Below are 18,911 nucleotides of genomic sequence, written 5' to 3'. Positions count from 1 at the left end.
CTGCTTTTTATTTGCAATAAAGCTAGCCATGATGGCCATCCCTCAAAAAAAGTATGCCACTATGACGCTCATGATTCCTTCATTTACTGTTTCTGAAACTAGTTTGACAACATAGTTCCGAGCTTCTGTGTAGCTACAATATCAGCGTGTGGTATTTTTCTTCCGCTGAAAAGATTAATTGTATGATCTAGTGGGTTTTTTTATCTTAATTTCTGGGTTCTCGTTATTAAATCTTGCTACTCTCACTCGGTAAGGTCACATTGCGATCAATTTGACAGTGTGCTCTGAAGAACCACAACTCATGGTTATACAGCGAAGTATGGCTTAGAATATGTATGTGATGATCATCGACCCAAGTTACCAATGACATGGCCTCGTTGCCTTTCATAAACTATAATGTAAAAATGGCTGTGTGCATCATAATGATTCTCAAGTCTCAACCTCTTAGTCATTCTGTGTCTGTTTTGATAAGGCCGCGGGGGTAAAACTCAAGGTGGATGGTGGCTTCTCTGCGAATGCCACAATCAGCCAGGGTCCATGGATCCTGCAGGCATTTGCCACCGTATACTAACCCACAAGAGTCCGTTAGCTTCTTCCTCGCCTGGATCTTACTCCTGACGGCAGCGACCGTGTCAGAGCTTGCCACGTCAAGTGTGATTGTCTCACCTGCAAAGATCCTGACAAAGATCTGCATCTTCTCCACCGATGGTGAGCCTGTTCTTCTTTTTGAAGGTGGCAACTGTTGTGCTTCCTGCTGAAACCTCCCCTTGAACGCATCTGTCAGCGCAGTCTCTGAATTGATCGCCGCTCGCAGTAGCGCGACAGCCTGCAAGTGTTTGATCGACACAAGAAACTTAAAAAACCTAAAGCCATCGACTGCCATGACTCATTTCTAAGAAGAAGAAAAATGAGTGCCAAGGCTGTATATATAGAGATAACTTGCCTCTCGTTTGCTGACAGCAATGTCCATCTCCACTACATTATCCCGGTTTCTCTTGCACCAGTGCTTCAGCACCGACACGGCCGAAGCTTGATGTATACGCAACTCGTCGTCGACTACATAGGTGTGATCATCGACAAACACCGAATCGAACAACTGGCAAGACCTTTTATCCATTGCGCGGGAGTACTGCCGCTTCCCGGTCCGGCAGAGATGATACCACTCCACAATTGCCTGATCCGACCCATCGACGCCGTGGGTCTTCAACGGAGCAATACTAGGATCGAGCAGCGTGCTCTTGTCACCGAAGCAGGGTCCCGTCAAGAAGCCAGACGTGTTGAGACCATCGGCACTGCTGTAAAGATTGTTGAAGCCGTGGAACCGGTGAAAGGTGCCGGCCAGGTTCTTGAGGATGCATCCCATGGGGTAGGTCAGGAAGCTGAGGAGCAGGTCCACGAAGTCATGCTTGCACTCAGCGTACATGACCTTTCTGTCCTCCCTGTCGAAGAAAAGCTTGATGCTCATCTGCGGACCGGGGTCTTCGTTGGCCTCTTGACGCCGAGGTTTGGTAATCGTGAGCACTGATGTGTCCATCAAACAAGAATCGGTTCTTTTCGCGAGAAACACATCGGTGAATATGTTGGTGGACGAGACACATGCTCTGAGCAAGGAAACAACCTGAAACTTATGCAAATCAGTGCTGCAGATAGAAACAGTAGGATCATAGTACCACAGTATGGATTCAGGCCGGACGACCAAGGAAATGTAGTTCATTCACCTGGGTCCATCCGACGTCGACCTCCACTTCGTAGGCATCTTCGATCCTGTGTCCGTAGAAACCCGGAAGAAAAGACAAGACGGTGCTCGTCGCCGCCGGCTTGATCACCAGATCGTCGCTGATCACGAACCTCTCTTTCCACTTGGAGAACACCTCTGTTTGTGTTGTTAGGTTGTACACATGCACAAGCCTAACCATGACATCCAAGCACCTGCAGCCGTGCTGCTGGTTGTGCCCCTGTGGAGTCAGATGCTTTTCCATGAACGGAGTGCACCGTGGGCATGGCAAGCGATCGTACCTGCGATCGAGCATATAGAAATTCCTCATGGGTATAACCAACACATTGGCAGCAAGAGTGAGAAGAATCATCTTGCGATCTGATCAAATTCTGTGGGGTAGGTACTAGGTAGGAATAGGATACAGACCCAAATTCATCGGCGTGCGTAGGCCTGAGAAGCGTGCCATGGCAGGCCTCGCCCTTCAACAGTTTAGCGTCCCCCAGGTGCCGGACGCTGGCGCAGAGGCTTGTCAGGCAGCCCGGCGAGGACGCGCCTGCGGCGAGCTGGACGGCGGAGATCGGGAGCGTGAGGAAGGCGAGGAGGACGTCCACGAAGTCGGAGCCGGCGTCGGCGAAGAGCACGCGGTTAGACGACCTGTCCACGACGAGCTTGATCTTGATGGCGGCCATAGCCGACTGAGGTTTGGGTTGGGTAGGAGCGAGCGATGACACGTACGGCGACCTTGCGCAGATTTATGTTGAAGGAAGGCCGAGATAGACAGGAACACGGGACGGGCCTCGAGGGTTTCAGCGGGGAGGGGCGCTGTTTTTTTTTTTTTTGAGGGAGCGGCGCTGCTACACCCCGCTTTTAGCGAGGGGGAAGCAGGCGCCATGAGTGCGGCCCATTCGTACTTTCTTTCTTTCTTTTACCGACTTGTGTTCACATATTAAAAATATATTAGGTATCCAATTTAAAAATTGCTAATTGAGAAGAGTTCACGCCTTCAGAAAATATTCATCTGACATTAAGAATTGTTCACAGAGTTTCAAAAAAAAATTATTCAGATAACTATAAGGATCATATTTTAAAAAATGTATGTATATTAGAAAATGTCCACGTATTGTTTTTAAAAACATGTGTAATTAAGAAAGGTATTCATCTAACTAAAATATTAGTGTAGTTACAAAGAGGTTTTATGCCTTTGAAAATGTTCCTATGATTTAAAGAAGTGTTGATATATTTTTAAAAAGTACATTCACCTATTTAAAAAATATTCTTGTGATTTTAAAAAGTGTTCGCGTCTTTTTGAAAGGGTCTGTGTAGTTTTAAACAGTTTCATGTGTTTAAAAAAAATGTGTTTGTAAAAGTTATTTATATTTATTTTAAACAAAAAGAAAAGGTGAACATAAAAAGAAGAAAAAAGAACGAAAATCTCAAAAGCTAGAAATTGAAATCTAAATAATCAAAAGGATTAAAGTAAACCAAAAATATAAACATGAGAAATCGTCGAGCCACCTCCACTAGTGGGTTACATGTAACACTCCCTTGCTCAATCTAATTCGCCATAGCTGATACAATGGAGTTTTCTGGGGTTCGAGAGAGAGAATTGGGGATCTGGGAGAGGAAGCAGGGGAAAAGCACAGATGTGGGGGAGATAGTGTTTCTACCTATTACATTCTCGATGCCTGCCCCGTCGGCTCACCGCACTTTTAACCATCACAGCTCCCAATTAGCAGGGTCGAAATACTTGTTGGGCTTCGTCTTCCTCTTGGGCCTGGCCTCATCCGGTTTGGGCCCTTGCTGGGCGTCGTTGGGTTCCCTAGGCATGACATTTCCCTCCGCTTCAGTCGCGGCTTGCCCCCAAGCCGCAGCTCCCGGAAAGCGACTGCGAATCTCGAAGAAGTCCTCCCACGATGCCAATTCCTTGGGTTGTGACGACCACTTGACCAGCACCTGTGGGATCTTGCCCGCACCCCGCATGACCATGCGCTTCGCCAGCACCTCTTCAGGGAAATCAGGAGGAGAGTGGGGTGCCGGGGGTTCTGGCAGCGCCGTAATCGCCTCTGTGTCCTTGGGCAGCGCTGCTCTCAACAGGGACACGTGGAACACCGGGTGTACCCTGCTGTATGCAGGCAGCTGCAGCTTGTAAGACACCTTGGCGATGCAAGCCAATACCTGAAACGGACCAAAGAATCTGAAAGAAAATTTGTGATTAGCCCGAGGCGCAACCGAAACTTGGACATACGGTTGCAGCTTCACAAAAAGCCAATCCCCTACTGCAAAAGACCTCTCTGATCTTTTCCTGTCAGCCTGATCCTTCATTCGCTGTTTCGACCGCTCCAGATGTTGTTTCACCAGGGCAATCATCACTTCACGTTCGTGCAACCAGGTCGAGAGATCAGCTGGTGCCGAAGCTGATGCATCCACAATGCCAAAATGACGCGGAGGGTGACCATACATCACCTCAAAAGGGGAAGCTTTGAGAGCAGAGTGAGCTGAGGTGTTGTATCAAAATTCAGCCAAATGCCGCCACTACATCCACTTGTGAGGGCAGGAGTGGACAAAACATCTGAGATATGTCTCCATGTATTGGTTCACTCTTTCGGTAGTGCCATCCGTCTGTGGATGGTAGGCTGATGACATTCGGAGCTCGGTTCCTGCCTGCTTAAACAGCTCTCGCTACAACGTGCTAGTGAACACTTTGTCTCTATCTGAGACGATGGCATACGGCAGCCCATGATGCTTGTATATTTGTTGCATGAAGACATTTGCCACTTGAATTGCAGAGAAGGGATGCGCCAAAGGGATGAAATGCGCGTACCTCGTTAACTTGTCCACCACAACCATGATGCAAGAATAACCACGAGAGATAGGCAACCCCTCGACGAAGTCCATCGTCACAGTGTGCCATGCATGTGGGGGCGTGCATAGGGGTTCAAGTAAACCAGGGTGCGGACCCTTTCAGTTTTTGCTTGTTTGCAGATGTTACACGCAGAGACAAACTGCATCACTTCTTTGTCGCATATTCGGCCATGCAAACAGTCGACAAAGCCGGGCATATGTTGCTTGAACACCCGAGTGGCCACCCGTCGCACTGGAATGAGTTGCGTGCAGAATCTGTTGTTTCATGACTGCATTAGAGCCGACCCAGACACGTCCTTTGTACAAGATGACTCCATCGCGGACCATGTACTTGGAGTCTGTCTCCACATTATCCTGACACTGTTGTATGATGTTCTTTGCTGCCTCGTCATGTTGGTACCCTTTAACCACATCAGCCAGCCAAGATGGTACGGCCATTGAGATAGCTGACAATTCTGCATCCATGCGCGATAGAGCATCCGCCGCCTTGTTTTCAATCCCTTTTTTGTACACAATCCGGTACTGCATCCCCATAAGTTTGGTATAAGCCTTGAGTTGCCAGGATGTGACCAACCTCTGATCTCCTAAATGAGCGAGGCTACTGTGATCCGTTCGAATGACAAACTCTCCTCCTTGTAGATACGACCGCCAACGATCCACAGCCAAAAGAATCGCCATGAATTCCTTTTCATATGTGGATAGGCCTCGGTTTTTTGGACCCAAGGCCTTACTAAGGAAAGCGAGCGGGTGCCCACCCTGCATGAGGACAGCCCCAACCCCAAACTCAGAGGCGTCCGTTTCAATTTCAAACGGTTTGTCGAACTGAGGCAAAGCGAGCACCGGTGCGGATATCAATGCAGATTTCAAATGTTGAAATGCCGCCTCGGCCTCCTGGCTCCAAACAAAGATCGAATCCTTTTTGAGAAGGTTCGTCAAAGGACGGCTGATGAGAGCAAAATCACGCACGAACCGTCGATAGTACCCGCCAACCCCAAGAAACCTCTGACTTGTCTGACATTGCTGGGCGTAGGCCAATTCTTAACAGCGGAGATGTTTTTCTCGTCGGTGGCTACCCCTTGTGCACTGATGACATGCCCTAGATAGGTCAATTCCTGTTGAGCAAACCTGCACTTGGACCGCTTGACCTTCAAGTGGTGATCTTGTAACAGTTTGAACACTTGCTGTAGGAGACGAACATGAGCTTGTAAGGTGTGGCTGTGGACCAGGATGTCGTCCACAAACACCAACACTCCCTTGCGAAGCAGTGGCGACAACACGAAGTTCATCACTCCCTGGAACATTTCGGACGCATAGGCAAGCCCATATGGCATGACTTTGAATTCATAATGTCCGAGGTGTGTTTTGAAAGCTGTTTTGAACACATCCTCAGGCGCCATCCGGATCTGATGATAGCCCGCCTTCAGGTCCAAACTGGTAAACCACACCGATCCAGCTAGCTCATCCAACAACTCTTCGACCACCGACATTGGAAATATGTTCTTGACCGTAATGGCATTGAGATGTTTGTAGTCAACACAAAATCGTCATGACAGATCTTTCTTCTGAACTAAGAGAACTGTTGATGCATATGGGCTGTAACTCTGTTGTATGATCCCTTGACGTAACATCTCTTTAACTTGTTTCTCAATCTTGTCCTTCTGGAAAGGGTTATACTGGTAAGGTCTGATGTTGACAGGCTGGGCTCCTGGGATCAAAGGAATTTTGTGATCAAACGGACGTGCTGGAGGTAAGCCTGTAGGGTCTTGAAACAATGACTCAAATTGCACCAGTAGCTCAGCAATTTTTGGTGGAATTTCAGGTTCACTATCGCCGTCTAGTTGACCAGGCACCATCTGCACTTGCACTAATTGGTGTATGTCATTGTGATCCATAAGAGAATGCAATTGCTCCGCCGAAACCGGGTGACATTCATCCATCTTGGGTTGTACTCCCGGCAGCATGACACGCTTGCCATGGTGGTCAAAAGACATATGTTTGAGCCCCCAATGAACATCCATGGGACTGTGCTCTTCCAGCCAGTCCATACCGATAATCATATCGTAACACCCCAGAGGAAGAACCTTCAAATCGGTGCAAAACTTATGCCCTTGAACTGACCAACTACATCTTGTAATTTCCTGATTACACAACAGCTGTCCCCCATTGGCTATCTTGACTTTCAACTCTTTAGGTGAGTGTCTGACCCCTTGCAACTTTGCTGCCAACATTGAGCTGATAAAACTGTGCGAACTGCCAGAATCTACTAACATGAGGACCTGCTGAGACTGAATCCTCCCCTGCAGCCGAATGGTCTGAGGAGCAACTGACCCTTCAAGAGCCGCCTTGGAAATAGTATGACACTCACTGGATGTATCAGACGGTGCCTCCGTACTGTCCCTGGTTGGCATACCCAGCACCTCAAACATTTCTTGCACCACATGTAACTGAACCGCCGCTGCACATTTATGATCTCTGCTCCACTTCTCACCGCACATGTAACACAGACCCCTGGCCCGACGATAAGCCCGGAGAGTAGTGAGTCGCTCTTCCACTGAATTTGTACCCCGTGCACCCTCTATTCCAGTGGCGCGTGCCTCGTTGCCGGCGGCTGTTGATACCGGTGGTGGCCTGCCCGGGGGTGGTGGCAAGGGCATTGCTCCACGGAGGTGAGAACGATTGCCAAAGCCACTATCAGAGTGTCGGGGCTCCTTTCGCTTGGGTATCTCCAAAGCCTCTTCCTGCAGATAAGCCAGAGAAACAACAGTATCTAGATCTTTTGGATTATGCACAATGACAACAGCACGGATCTCATCCCTCAGACCATCGACAAAACAAGATGGAAATAAAGCAGGGTCCCAAGTAGTGCTATGAGCTAAGAGAGCATGCATGATTTCGTTGAACTTGGTGGTGTACTCGGAAACTGACTCAGTTTGACGCAAGTGGAATAACTGACGGAGCAGACCAGAGAACTCATTTCGTTCAAACTGATCACACACCATGGCACAAAACTTCTCCCACTCCATACTACTAAGATTGAAATCATTGTTCTCCAACCACATCATGGCAGCTCCGGTAAAATGCATGGCCGCCGTGTCGACCCACATCTCGGGGTCCAAACGAAATACCCGGAAGTACGACTCACAATTGCGCTTCCAACTGCGAGGTCGTTCACCCCAGAATGAAGGGAAATCCATCTTCGGGCAGGGAACGATGTGAGCACGGTGGTGAAATGGACTACCAGAACGGGATGGCTGGGGACTACCGGGTCGGGACGAACCACACAAAAGTGATCGTCCCGGAGGCCGCTCATGTCGATCAGCATAAGGCACACTTGCGGTATGGTATAGTTCATCAGATTGGAATGTACCAGTGACCGGAGGCGGAACAAGGGTTGTCACTACCCCATTCCGGACCCCCCGGTGAGAATTTTTGATGTGGTGGCCATCGGGCCCGTTGTTGAGGCTGCCACCGTTGATCGTCGGGGCGCCACCAGGTTGGGGAAGCAGTGGGGAAAACTGCACCGGCTTGAGCTTGAGCACGGGATTCTTCGCCACCAGATCGAGCTCTTGGCGCACGTCCCCAAGTTGTTGCTACAGACCCGCCACGGATTTCTCCAGGACCGGCCTCCATGCCGCCAGATCCGTGACGGTGGGGCGAATCTCCTCAAAGAGCGCGGTGGATGCCGCCACCGCCTTCATGATCACGACGTTCTGCTCTTTTGGATGGCCTTGAGCGAAGCTGCCACGTCCTCGACCCGCTGCTCCATCTCCAGGGTTTGGCGCTGCTGACGCGTGGAGAACGAGGGCTTCTGAAGATAGTCCGGCAAATCTAATACCATATGTAACACTCCCTTGCTCAATCTAATTCGCCATAGCTGATACAATGGAGTTTTCTGGGGTTCGAGAGAGAGAATTGGGGATCTAGGAGAGGAAGCAGGGGAAAAGCACAGATGTGGGGGAGAAAGTGTTTCTGCCTATTACATTCTCGATGCCTGCCCCGTCAGCTCACCGCACTTTTAACCATCACAGCTCCCAGTTAGCAGGGTCGAAATACTTGTTGGGCTTCGTCTTCCTCCTGGGTCTGGCCTCGTCCGGTTTGGGCCCTTGCTGGGCGTCGTTGGGTTCCCTGGGCGTGACATTACAGTGTCAGAAGAGTTTTTAGCATTGCAATGGATGATACATAGTTGGGCCTTGGCCTCTTTGGATTTTCTAGCCACCATTTACTTCTCTAAAGTCCCAGGGTGTCATACTTTTAACAAAAAAAAATGCTAGAGTCTCTAACAGACAGATCTATGGACTGACCTCTCCCTTGATTTTCAGTTGATAATCCCTTTGTGAATTCAACCTAATACTCCCCTAATTTTACCTAGTTTTAGGAAATCCCCTCATTTTACATGGGTGCCCACATCATCGTGTGTGCTCCTTCCATAAGATAAACCTTGCCAAAAATAGTACATTTTTTTAACACGGTACAGAAGCAAGCGCTCATACATATGCACATACACTCACCCTACCTCTATGAGTACCTTAGAGAGACTGAGCCGGCATTTCATCTTGAGATTTACAAAGTCAACGTAGATGACTCGTCGTCGACGGGAACATGTCCTCCCATTGAAAGCGCATCATTGGAAATCCTGAAATAAATTCAGAAATAATGCGAGCACCAAAATTTAAACCCTGATGGCCTGGGATACCATGGTCCAACTAACCATCCAACCAAAGGTTGGTTCGCAAAAAAATACATCTTATTAGATAAAAAGGAACAGAGGTTTATAGGTGTAGTGAAGCTAACATTTTAATCACTGGGCATCCCCACTTGAGATTGCTACTGCCGCACGGTACTCAAGTATGTTATCTTTTGTAAACCAACTTGTAGTTGGATGGTTAGGAAGGCAGTGGTACCCCAACTCAACAGGGATCAGACCCCAGGTTTGATGTTTTGGTGTCTCATAAAGATAGAACATTCTTTAGGGGGGGGGGGAGAGATGTTCCCATCGATACCGAGACGCCAATGGTGACTTCGTCAATTTTAAAACCTACCAGCTCAATCTCTTGGAGATGCTCGTAGCGGTAGGGTATGCATGTGTGCGTTCATAACGGTGAGTGCATGTATGTATGTTTGAGTGTTTTCCGTTTGTATTGTGTTTCTAGAAAAAAATGTTACTTTTTTACCTCACTCATTTTTTGAGTCATTTTTTTACATCGCTCATGTACGTTACTTGCTAACCATAGTTGGGCCTTGGCCTCTTTCAGTTTGAGCGCAAAATATGAAGAAGCTAACCATCCCATCGTCGCTTGGACTTCAACCGAACTAATACACCAAGGGTCAACGTCAAGATGTAGCTTGTCGTGGACAAGACGCATGCGCTGCTTGCATACGTAGGCGCCGACTTTGTCGATGTCCTCCTTGGCTTTCTCCATGGTCGGCTGCCTTGGCTCCTACCATAGTAGGCTTCTCATGCCTTTTCATGCCCATGAGTTTGGGTCGACCCATGAGTACGTATCACCTCAACATTGATCTATATGGGTTTAGAGACAAGTTGTACCGTGGCATATCGGGAACATATGTAGCAAATCCCAAAATATCACCAAGTAGTTATTAGTTGCTGCATTTGTGACGATCTCGTGAGCTATTATTAGTAATCTGAATTGATCCGATTGATTCTATTCTTGATTATACAATATGAAGTAATATAAATAGAGGACAAGACCAAGAGGCCATACACCGCAGAAGAGATACTTTTATTATGTATCAGAGTCACAGAGCTATTATCATACCCAATCACCATGAGCACCAACGACACCCTCGCCACCTAGATAAGCATGAGCTATCTCCTCACGTGCATCCACTTTCTATCCTTGAAAGCTCGACCTAGATAGTATCGTGGAGCGCTACAAATTAACCATCATCAAGGGAAGCAGTGACGTTGCTCTCTAGACTCCAAATGCTACCTATACCACCTGGTGGCAAGTCGGCTAGATCATCCTCGACACCCTCCTCTCTACCATGACATATGAGTTGCTCAGGTCGATGACCCCAATGGGCAAGTGTGCACTAACTATGGTGCCATCTCTCCTAGCTCATGAAGGCAGGACTGTCACCGAGTACTTCCATAAGATAACCAGTTACCCGACGACCAACATGGTGTCAGCGTAACCGGTCATCTTGTGGAAATATTCTATGGACACCATGTCTTTATGTCTTCGTTCTAGAGTTGGGAGAGTTGGCACCAGAGTTTGTGCACGCTTCCCTTGGTGGCCTCCATCATGATTTTCAATGGTTCCACTTTTGTTGTGTTTGTTTCATTGTTTGACATGGTCGAGCACTGCAATCAAAAGAGTTTTCCCCAATGGCATCCATGAGCCAAAGAGGTCTGTGAACGGGTTGTGTTTATTTTTGAACTTGCGTAGATTTCCTGGGTTTGTTTTCCTAAATCACTCTCAGTTCTCACTAAAGGACTACTGCTCCTAGATTATCTGCAACACATCAACGGAAATGAAGAAGTTTCTTCTCTGTATTTTTTAAATGACAATTTTAGAGGGTTTTTTGCGGGAAGACAATTTTACTTGTTTAATACCAATGAACATTAAGAAAATGTTAAATGGAATATCACACAAACTATTATCATCAAATAAGTACTAAACCATATAAAATTTATGCTCTCTAAGTTAGAGAGTACATGTATACCAATATATGTGGAAATAACATTTACATACAGACTGCATATATGCTCTTTGATTTATGAGCTTTTCTAGTTGATCATTATAATCAAGAATGGATGATATAAGGCTCGTTTCGATTGGTGCCAATACCTGCCCAACTATTTTTTTGGTGTTGACTGAGTGCATGGGCTATTGCTCGAAGGGAACCAATTATTTGGCACGCCCGAGCTAGCCCACCCTTCCATCTCACTTTCATGTGAAATTTTACGTTATCAATCGGTGAGATGTGGGCGGTGAAGGCTTCACCAACTGCTTGGCATGCGCATGCATTGGCAGGGCCAACTCGGCCAGGAACCAAATAGTCACATAATATCTGAAGACCAGATTTCAAATATCACAAGTGAGTGAAAAATAGCACCACGACTTTTATTGATGAAATATTGTTTCATCAAACACTACTTAATTAGCGAAAAACAAACAAACCTGGAACTAAACGGGCATTTTGTCGAACATGTTGAGTCAAACATCAGTGGACATGAAAGTATAAGAGTGTTGCATGGGGTCGTAAGAAAAATCTTAGTTCTAAAGTATCATCCACAAAGTTAGAACATATTTAGTGATTATTACTACCATGGTATCATCCACGCCTAATTTGGAGGTTGTGAAAAAAAAAAACATGGCATCCTGATCATTAACCTTCTACATCATCGTTATTGTTTGACGATTCTGAAATGAGAAGAGAAATGACAAAGAATTGTGTCAAATTCGCAGTGTGGGTGGAAAGATTGGGGGATTGTGGGCTAGATACACCACCGACGACTGACGACGGTGATGGGCTTGGATTGGAAAAACGGATATAGTTGGCGGCGGAGGAAAAAGAAGAGTGGTTTAATGGTAAAATATAGTGTTTGACACGACTGATGTTGAGCAACTAAAAACCACCAATATATACTCCCTCCGTTCTAAAATAGATGATCCAACTTTATACTAACTTTGTACTAAAGTTAGTATAAAGTTGAGTCATCTATTTTGAAACGGAGGGAGTAGATGTGTTCCGTGTTGCAATCGCACGGGCATTGGCCTAGTGTTTTAGAAATTGGTATGATTTTTTTGTCTGAGTAATAGTGATTTAGCTCTTCCACTTGTCAAAGGACAGGCCAATTACTAGGGCAGGCACGAGCATAGCTCTGCCCATAACATTAGCAGTGGTATGCTCGTACATGGTCCCTGGTGAGGTATCGGAGGAAGATGCCGGTGAGGGAGCAGGTCATAAGCTGTCGCCACGTACAACACCACACCTTGAACATCGTCATCTTTTTTTAAGCAACTGAACATCGTGATGTGCCTGCGAGCGAGCAGCGCCAACATCACCGTCGAGTTCAGGCTCCTGCCAGCCGCCGGACACATGAAATTTTTTGTCGTCACCAACAACCCGCCGCCAGTGCCTCGGCAGAGGTAACCACGACTAACGACCGACATTGGCATAGCCGCACCTGACAATTCCGACGCCCCTGCAATTTTTTCCTTTTTTTGTGTAAATTAACCGCCCATGCAAGGTCACGAAGCGAAATCACGTGTAACAAGGTAAAAAAGCAGGACATTTTTGTAACATTTTAAATTTTATGAATATTTTCATTTTTATCTTCTTCTTATGTTATCTTATTTTAAATACACGATCCATTCTTGGTTTTCCTTTCTTATTTCGTTTTCATTTTTTCCTTTTCTGTTTTTTTGTCTTTCGCTTCATACTTTTAATTCCTAGTGTTTCAAAACAAAGTCATGTTTCTAAATATGTTCAACATGCATTTAAATTATTCATCATGTGTTACAAAAATGGTCATTGTGTTTTTTAAAAGTCAGCTTGTATCTAGAAATTGTTTGTCCTGTATTTAAAAGTAGTATTCATCATGTCTTGAAAAATGATTTGTCATGCATCTAAAAAGTATTTATAGCACATTTCAAAATATACATTCTGCTTTTAAGTAATTGTCATTTATTTTTTAGAAAACAATTATCATGTATTTAGAAATTGTCCAAATTGTAATTCAGAAATGGTCATTGTCTTTTAGAAAATTGTTCAGCATGTTAAACAACATGTTCCTCAAATATTTAAAAAATGTGATTCTTGTAATTTTCAAAACGTTCATTGTGCATTTTGAAAATTTTGGTCGTATTTAAAAAATGCATGATGAATATTTTTAAATACATGACTGACATTATTAATTACATGAAAAAAATTAAATACATTATGAACATTTTAAAATACGTGATAAATATTTCTCAATACCTAATGGATGTCCTAATACACGATGAAACTGTTTTAAATACATGCATATGGACATCCTTTTAAATGCATTTTATTTTTTTCTCTATGAATATGTGTTGATAGGCATGAACATTTTATTTTTCTATCAAAAACATGGATATTTTATTTAAAATATTTGAGGAAAACAAAAGCAAAAAATGTAAAGAAAAGAACCTAAAGAGAAGAAACCGTCATGTCAGAGTGTGTGGCCAAAAAATGCAAAATGAATGGCCAGTCTCAGCGGTAGTGAACGAACACTATAAATAGAAAAACAATCGGTGTAGTGGGCCGGCCCAAGCGGACTACAGTAGGTGAGCGATGTGTGTTGAGCAACTAGTCCGCGGGCACCCCCGAGGAGATGGGGGGTCCGCAGCGGACACCAAGTGAGTGTTACAAGCTTCCACCACATGTCGGGCTTTGGGCGCATTCATAGGAACACCGATTTTTATTTATTTTTATATTTTTGCCTTGTTTTCTAGGTTTTCTTCAAAAAAGTTACCTTGTTTTTTTCCTCTTGTGAAGCAAACCATGTGAAAAAGCACAATTGTGATTTCCATTTTTGTGAAAAGAATGATTGTGCTTCATGGGGAAGCACAGTTACGCTCCCTAAAAAAATTTAAATATTAATTAAATACAAAGTTGTGCTTCTCGGTGAAGCATATATGTGCTTCCCAAAAAGTGAAAATCACAACTGTGATTTGGCATGAAGTAGGACCGTGTTTCCCCAATAATGAAAAGGCATGAAAAGTTCTTTCCGTTTTTTCCGTTTCGTTTCTTTTTCGCTTTTGGTTTTCATTTTTTTGGTTTCTTATTTTGGACTTTCATTTTTTTTGTTCCAGTTTATCAGAAATAAATCCATCCAAACCTATTAACATCATGAGGATCTAGTTTCGAAGATATTGACGCGAGAAATGCAATAGTGAAAATGGTTCGTGATTCGACTGCACACACAATAGTGAAAATGGTTCATGATTCGGCCGCACGGTTCAAAAGATAAAACATTTGAAAAAATGAATATACAGAAAAAGCACAAAGCTCCAAGGTTCTGACATATGTCGCACCTATAATGTGCCACTTGTCACCAGTAGAAGATGGGAGTGACCTTTACAAAAGGTACCCTTTAATTAGAGATTTTAAATATATAAAGACTAGCAACGTCGATTCAAGTCACACTCTAGATGGGCCAGCTCATTGTGGGAGGAGCGCTCGCCGCTCACTAGCTCACGTCCTCTTCTGCATATTTATTTCCTTTTTTCTCTTGCGATTTATTTATATTTCAAAAAATCATCATGAATTTAAAAATTATTCATGCAGTGTCAGCAATTTGTTCGCACAAAGTTTTTTTATAACAATCATTCAATTTTAGAACAAAAGCACGTTTAAAATTTTGCTCATGAAATTTTTAGAAGTGTTTGCGCAAATGTAAAAAACATCACTTAGTAAATTTTCATGAAATCTCAAAAATGGTTCCAAATATTTGAAAAATGTTTGTGCTATATCAAAATGTTCATCATGTATCAAAAACAATGTTAATAATGTATTTATAAATTATTTATCGTGTATGAAGAAAATGTTCAGTGTGTATTTGTAAGACGTTGACTTTTTTTAGAAAAGGAGGAGGACCACCGGCCTCTGCATCCGGCGATGCATGCGGCCACTTTATTAATTATTCTCACAAGACCTTATAAAGTCATACGACAGTAAGACTAAAGCCACCGTCTAAGCAACAACTGTCGCTACACCTATCCAATTGATGAAGGGCGCTAATAGCCTGGGCCTAATACCAAACAGACATCGCAGCCAAACCTAACATCTAAGACCTGAGGTCCCAACCAGGACGCTTGCTGGGTATAGGCACCCACCAGTCCGGCGTTCTCCTCAACCAGGACGCCTGCCGGGTATGAGGCCGCTGTAGCCACTTGCCACCAATCCATCTTCAGAGCTGTACTGCTGCATGATACGTCCATTTTGCATCATGCTTTTATATCGATATTTATTGCATTATGGGTTGTTATTACACATTATGTCACAATACTTATGCATATTCTCTCTTATTTTACAAGGTTTACATAAAGAGGGAGAATGCCGGCAGCTAGAATTCTGGGCTGGAAAATGAGCAAATATTAGAAACCTATTCTTCACATCTCCAAAAGTCCTGAAACTCCACGGGAGCATTTTTCAGAATATATAAAAAATATTGAGCGCAAGAAGTACCACAGGGGGCCACACCCTGGCCACGAGGGTGGGGGCGCGCCCTACCCACCTAGGCGCGCCCCCCTGCCTCGTGGGCTCCCTGGTGGCCCTCCGATGCCCATATTCTGCTATATGAGGTCTTCCGTCCGAGAAAAAAAATCATAAGCAAGCTTTCGGGACGAGACTCCGCTGCCACGAGGCGGAACCAATCTAGGGCTCTGGCGGAGCTGTTCTGCCGGAGAAACTTCCCTCTGGGAGGGGAAAATCATCACCAACGATCCTCTCATCGGGAGGGGGTCTGATACGTCTCCATCGTATCTATAATTTTTGATTGTTCCATGCCAATATTATTCAACTTTCATATACTTTTTGGCAACTTTTTATATTATTTTTGGGACTAACATATTGATCCAGTGCCCAGTGCCAGTTCCTGTCTGTTGCATGTTTTTGGTTTCGCAGAATATCCATATCAAACGGAGTCCAAACGGGATAAAAACGGACGGAGCTTATTTTTGGAAAATATGGAAAATTCGGAAGGAAAATCAACACGAACCAGTGCCCGAGGTGGTCACGAGGCAGTGGGCCCCCCCCCCCACTTAGGGCGCGCCCCCTACCCTCATGAGCCCATCATAAGGCGTTTGACGCTCTTCTTTTGCCGCAAGAAAGCTAATATTCGGAAGAAAAAAAATCACGGTGAAGGTTTCAGGCCAATCGGAGTTACGGATCTCCATATATATACGAAACGGTGAAACAGAGCCAGAACAGAATGCGGAACCAGAGAGAAACAGAGAGATAGATCCAATCTCGGAGGGGCTCTCGCCCCTCCCATGCCATGGAGGCCAAGGACCAGAGGGGAAACCCTTCTCCCATCTAGGGAGGAGGTCAAGGAAGAAGAGGAAGAAGGGGGCCCCTCTCCCCCTCTCCTCCGGTGGCGCCGGGACGCCGCCGTCGCCATCATCATCATCACCGCGATCTTCACCAACACCTCCGCCATCTTCACCAACATCTCCATCACCTTCCCCCCTCTATCTACAGCGGTCCACTCTCCCGCAACCCGTTGTACCCTCTACTTGAACATGGTGCTTTATGCTTCATATTATTATCCAATGATGTGTTCCCATCCTATGATGTCTGAGTAGATTTTCGTTGTCCTATCGGTGGTTGATGAATTGCTATGATTGATTTAATTTGTTTGTGGTTATGTTGCTGTCCTTTGGTTCCCATCATATGATTGCACGCGTGGATCACACCCTAGAGTTAGTTGTATGTTGATAGGACTATGTATTGGAGGGCAGGAGTGACAGAAGCTTCAACCTAGCATAGAAATTGATGCATACGGGATTGAAGGGGGACCAATATATCTTAATGCTATGGTTGGGTTTTACCTTAATGAACATTAGTAGTTGCGGATGCTTGCTAATAGTTCCAATCATAAGTGCATAGAATTCCAAGTAAGGGGCGACATGCTAGCAGTGGCCTCTCCCACATAATACTTGCTATCGGTCTAGTAAAGTAGTCAATTGCTTAAGGGACAATTTCGCAACTCCTACCACCACTTTTCCACACTCGCTATATTTACTTTAGTTGCTTCTTTACCTTAACAGCCCCTAGTTTTATTTTCGTTCTCTTTACTTTCTTGCAAGCCTTTCCGAAAACACCTACAAAGTACTTCTAGCTTCATACTTGTTCTAGGTAAAGTGAACGTCAAGCGTGCGTAGAGTTGTATCGGTGGTCGATAGAACTTGAGGGAATATTTGTTCTACCTTTAGCTCCTCGTTGGGTTCGATACTCTTACTTATTGAAAACTGTTGTGATCCCCTATACTTGTGGGTTATCAGGGTCAATCTCCATCAACATCTTCACCAGCACCATCTCATCTCAAACCCTAGTTCATCTCTTGTATCCAATCTTTGTATCCAAACATCAGATTGGTACCTGTGGGTTGCTAGTAGTGTTCATTGCTCCTTATAGTTGATGCTAGTTGGTTTACTTGGTGGAAGATCATATGTTCAGATCCATTATGCATATTAATACCCCCTCTGATTATGAACATGAATATGCTTTGTGAGTAGTTACGTTTGTTCCTGAGGACATGGGAGAAGTCTTGCTATTAGTAGTCATGTGAATTTGCTATTCGTTCGATATTTTGATGAGATGTATGTTGTCATCCCTCTAGTGGTGTCATGTGAACATCGACTACGTGACACTTCACCATTATTTGGGCCTAGAGGGAGGAATTGGGAAGTAATAATTAGATGATGGTTGCTAGAGTGACAGAAGCTTGAACCCTAGTTTACGCTTTGCTTCGTAAGGGGGTGATTTGGATCCATATGTTTCATGCTATGGTTAGGTTTACCTTAATACTTCTGTTGTAGTTGCGGATGCTTGCAATGGGGGTTAATCATAAGTGGGATGCTTGTCCAAGTAAGGACAGTACCCAAGCACCGGTCCACCCACATATCAAATTATTAAAGTACCGAACGCGAATCATATGAACGTGATGAAAACTAGCTTGACGATAATTCCCATGTGTCCTCGGGAGCGCTTTCCTTCATATAAGAGTTTGTCCAGGCTTGTACTTTGCTACAAAAAGGATTGGGCCATCTTGCTGCACCTTATTTACTTTTACTCGTTACAAATTACCTTATCACAAAACTATCTGTTACCGATAATTTCAGTGCTTGTAGAGAATACCTTGCTGAAAACCGCTTATCATTTCCTTCTGCTCCTCGTTGGGTTCGACACTCTTACTTATCGAAAAGGCTATGATAGATCCCCTAAACTTGTGGGTCATCAAGACTCTTTTCTGGTGCCGTTCCCGGGGAGTGAAGCGCCTTTGGTAGGTGGAATTTGGTAAGGAAAAATTTATATAGTGTGCTGAAATTTACTGTCACTTGTTACTATGGAAAGTAATCCTTTGAGGGGCTTGTTCGGGGTATCTTCACCCCGACAGGTAGAGCAAATAGTTGCTCCTAAACCTACTGAACCTACTAAAAATGTTTACTTTGAAATTCCTTCGGGTATGATAGAGAAATTGCTAGCTGATCCTTTTGCAGGAGATGGAACATTACATCCCGACTTACACTTAATCTATGTGGATGAAGTTTGTAGATTATTTAAGCTTGCAGGTATGCCCGATGATGTTATCAAGAAGAAGGTCTTCCCTTTATCT

The 18,911-nt window shown here is 44.8% G+C and overlaps 1 protein-coding gene and 1 pseudogene across 1 annotated transcript; both read right to left on the bottom strand.

Moving 5' to 3' along the window:
* Nucleotides 1-448: 448 nt before the first annotated feature.
* On the bottom strand, nt 449-2,406 carry LOC147973826 (uncharacterized). The gene is made up of 5 exons (XM_087524804.1): nt 2,144-2,406; nt 1,719-2,016; nt 1,193-1,618; nt 944-1,135; nt 449-826 (listed from the first exon to the last, which is right to left on the bottom strand). The coding sequence occupies exons 1-5, from the start codon at nt 2,404-2,406 to the stop codon at nt 449-451; spliced, it is 1,557 nt and encodes a 518-aa protein (XP_087380930.1).
* Nucleotides 2,407-5,864: 3,458 nt separating this feature from the next.
* LOC147973825 (uncharacterized) lies at nt 5,865-7,773 on the bottom strand (annotated as a pseudogene).
* Between the last annotated feature and the right edge of the window lie 11,138 nt (nt 7,774-18,911).

Source organism: Triticum urartu, chromosome 5A, assembly GCF_056163025.1.
Source record: "Triticum urartu cultivar PI428250 chromosome 5A, HENAU_Tu73, whole genome shotgun sequence".
NCBI classification, from domain to species: domain Eukaryota; kingdom Viridiplantae; phylum Streptophyta; class Magnoliopsida; order Poales; family Poaceae; genus Triticum; species Triticum urartu.
The sequence above is the reverse complement of the archived record's forward strand: the minus strand, read 5'-3'. Positions and strand labels throughout refer to the sequence as shown.

What these genes read in the sequence shown, in the direction of transcription:
- LOC147973826 (XM_087524804.1), bottom strand. Translation starts at nt 2,406, where the DNA reads ATGGCCGCCATCAAGATCAAGCTCGTCGTGGACAGGTCGTCTAACCGC. An exon ending in TCGACGTCGGATGGACCCAG is followed by an intron (nt 1,619 to 1,718) that starts GTGAATGAACTA and finishes CATAAGTTTCAG; the next exon opens with GTTGTTTCCTTGCTCAGAGC. An exon ending in TTGCTGTCAGCAAACGAGAG is followed by an intron (nt 827 to 943) that starts GCAAGTTATCTC and finishes AAACACTTGCAG; the next exon opens with GCTGTCGCGCTACTGCGAGC.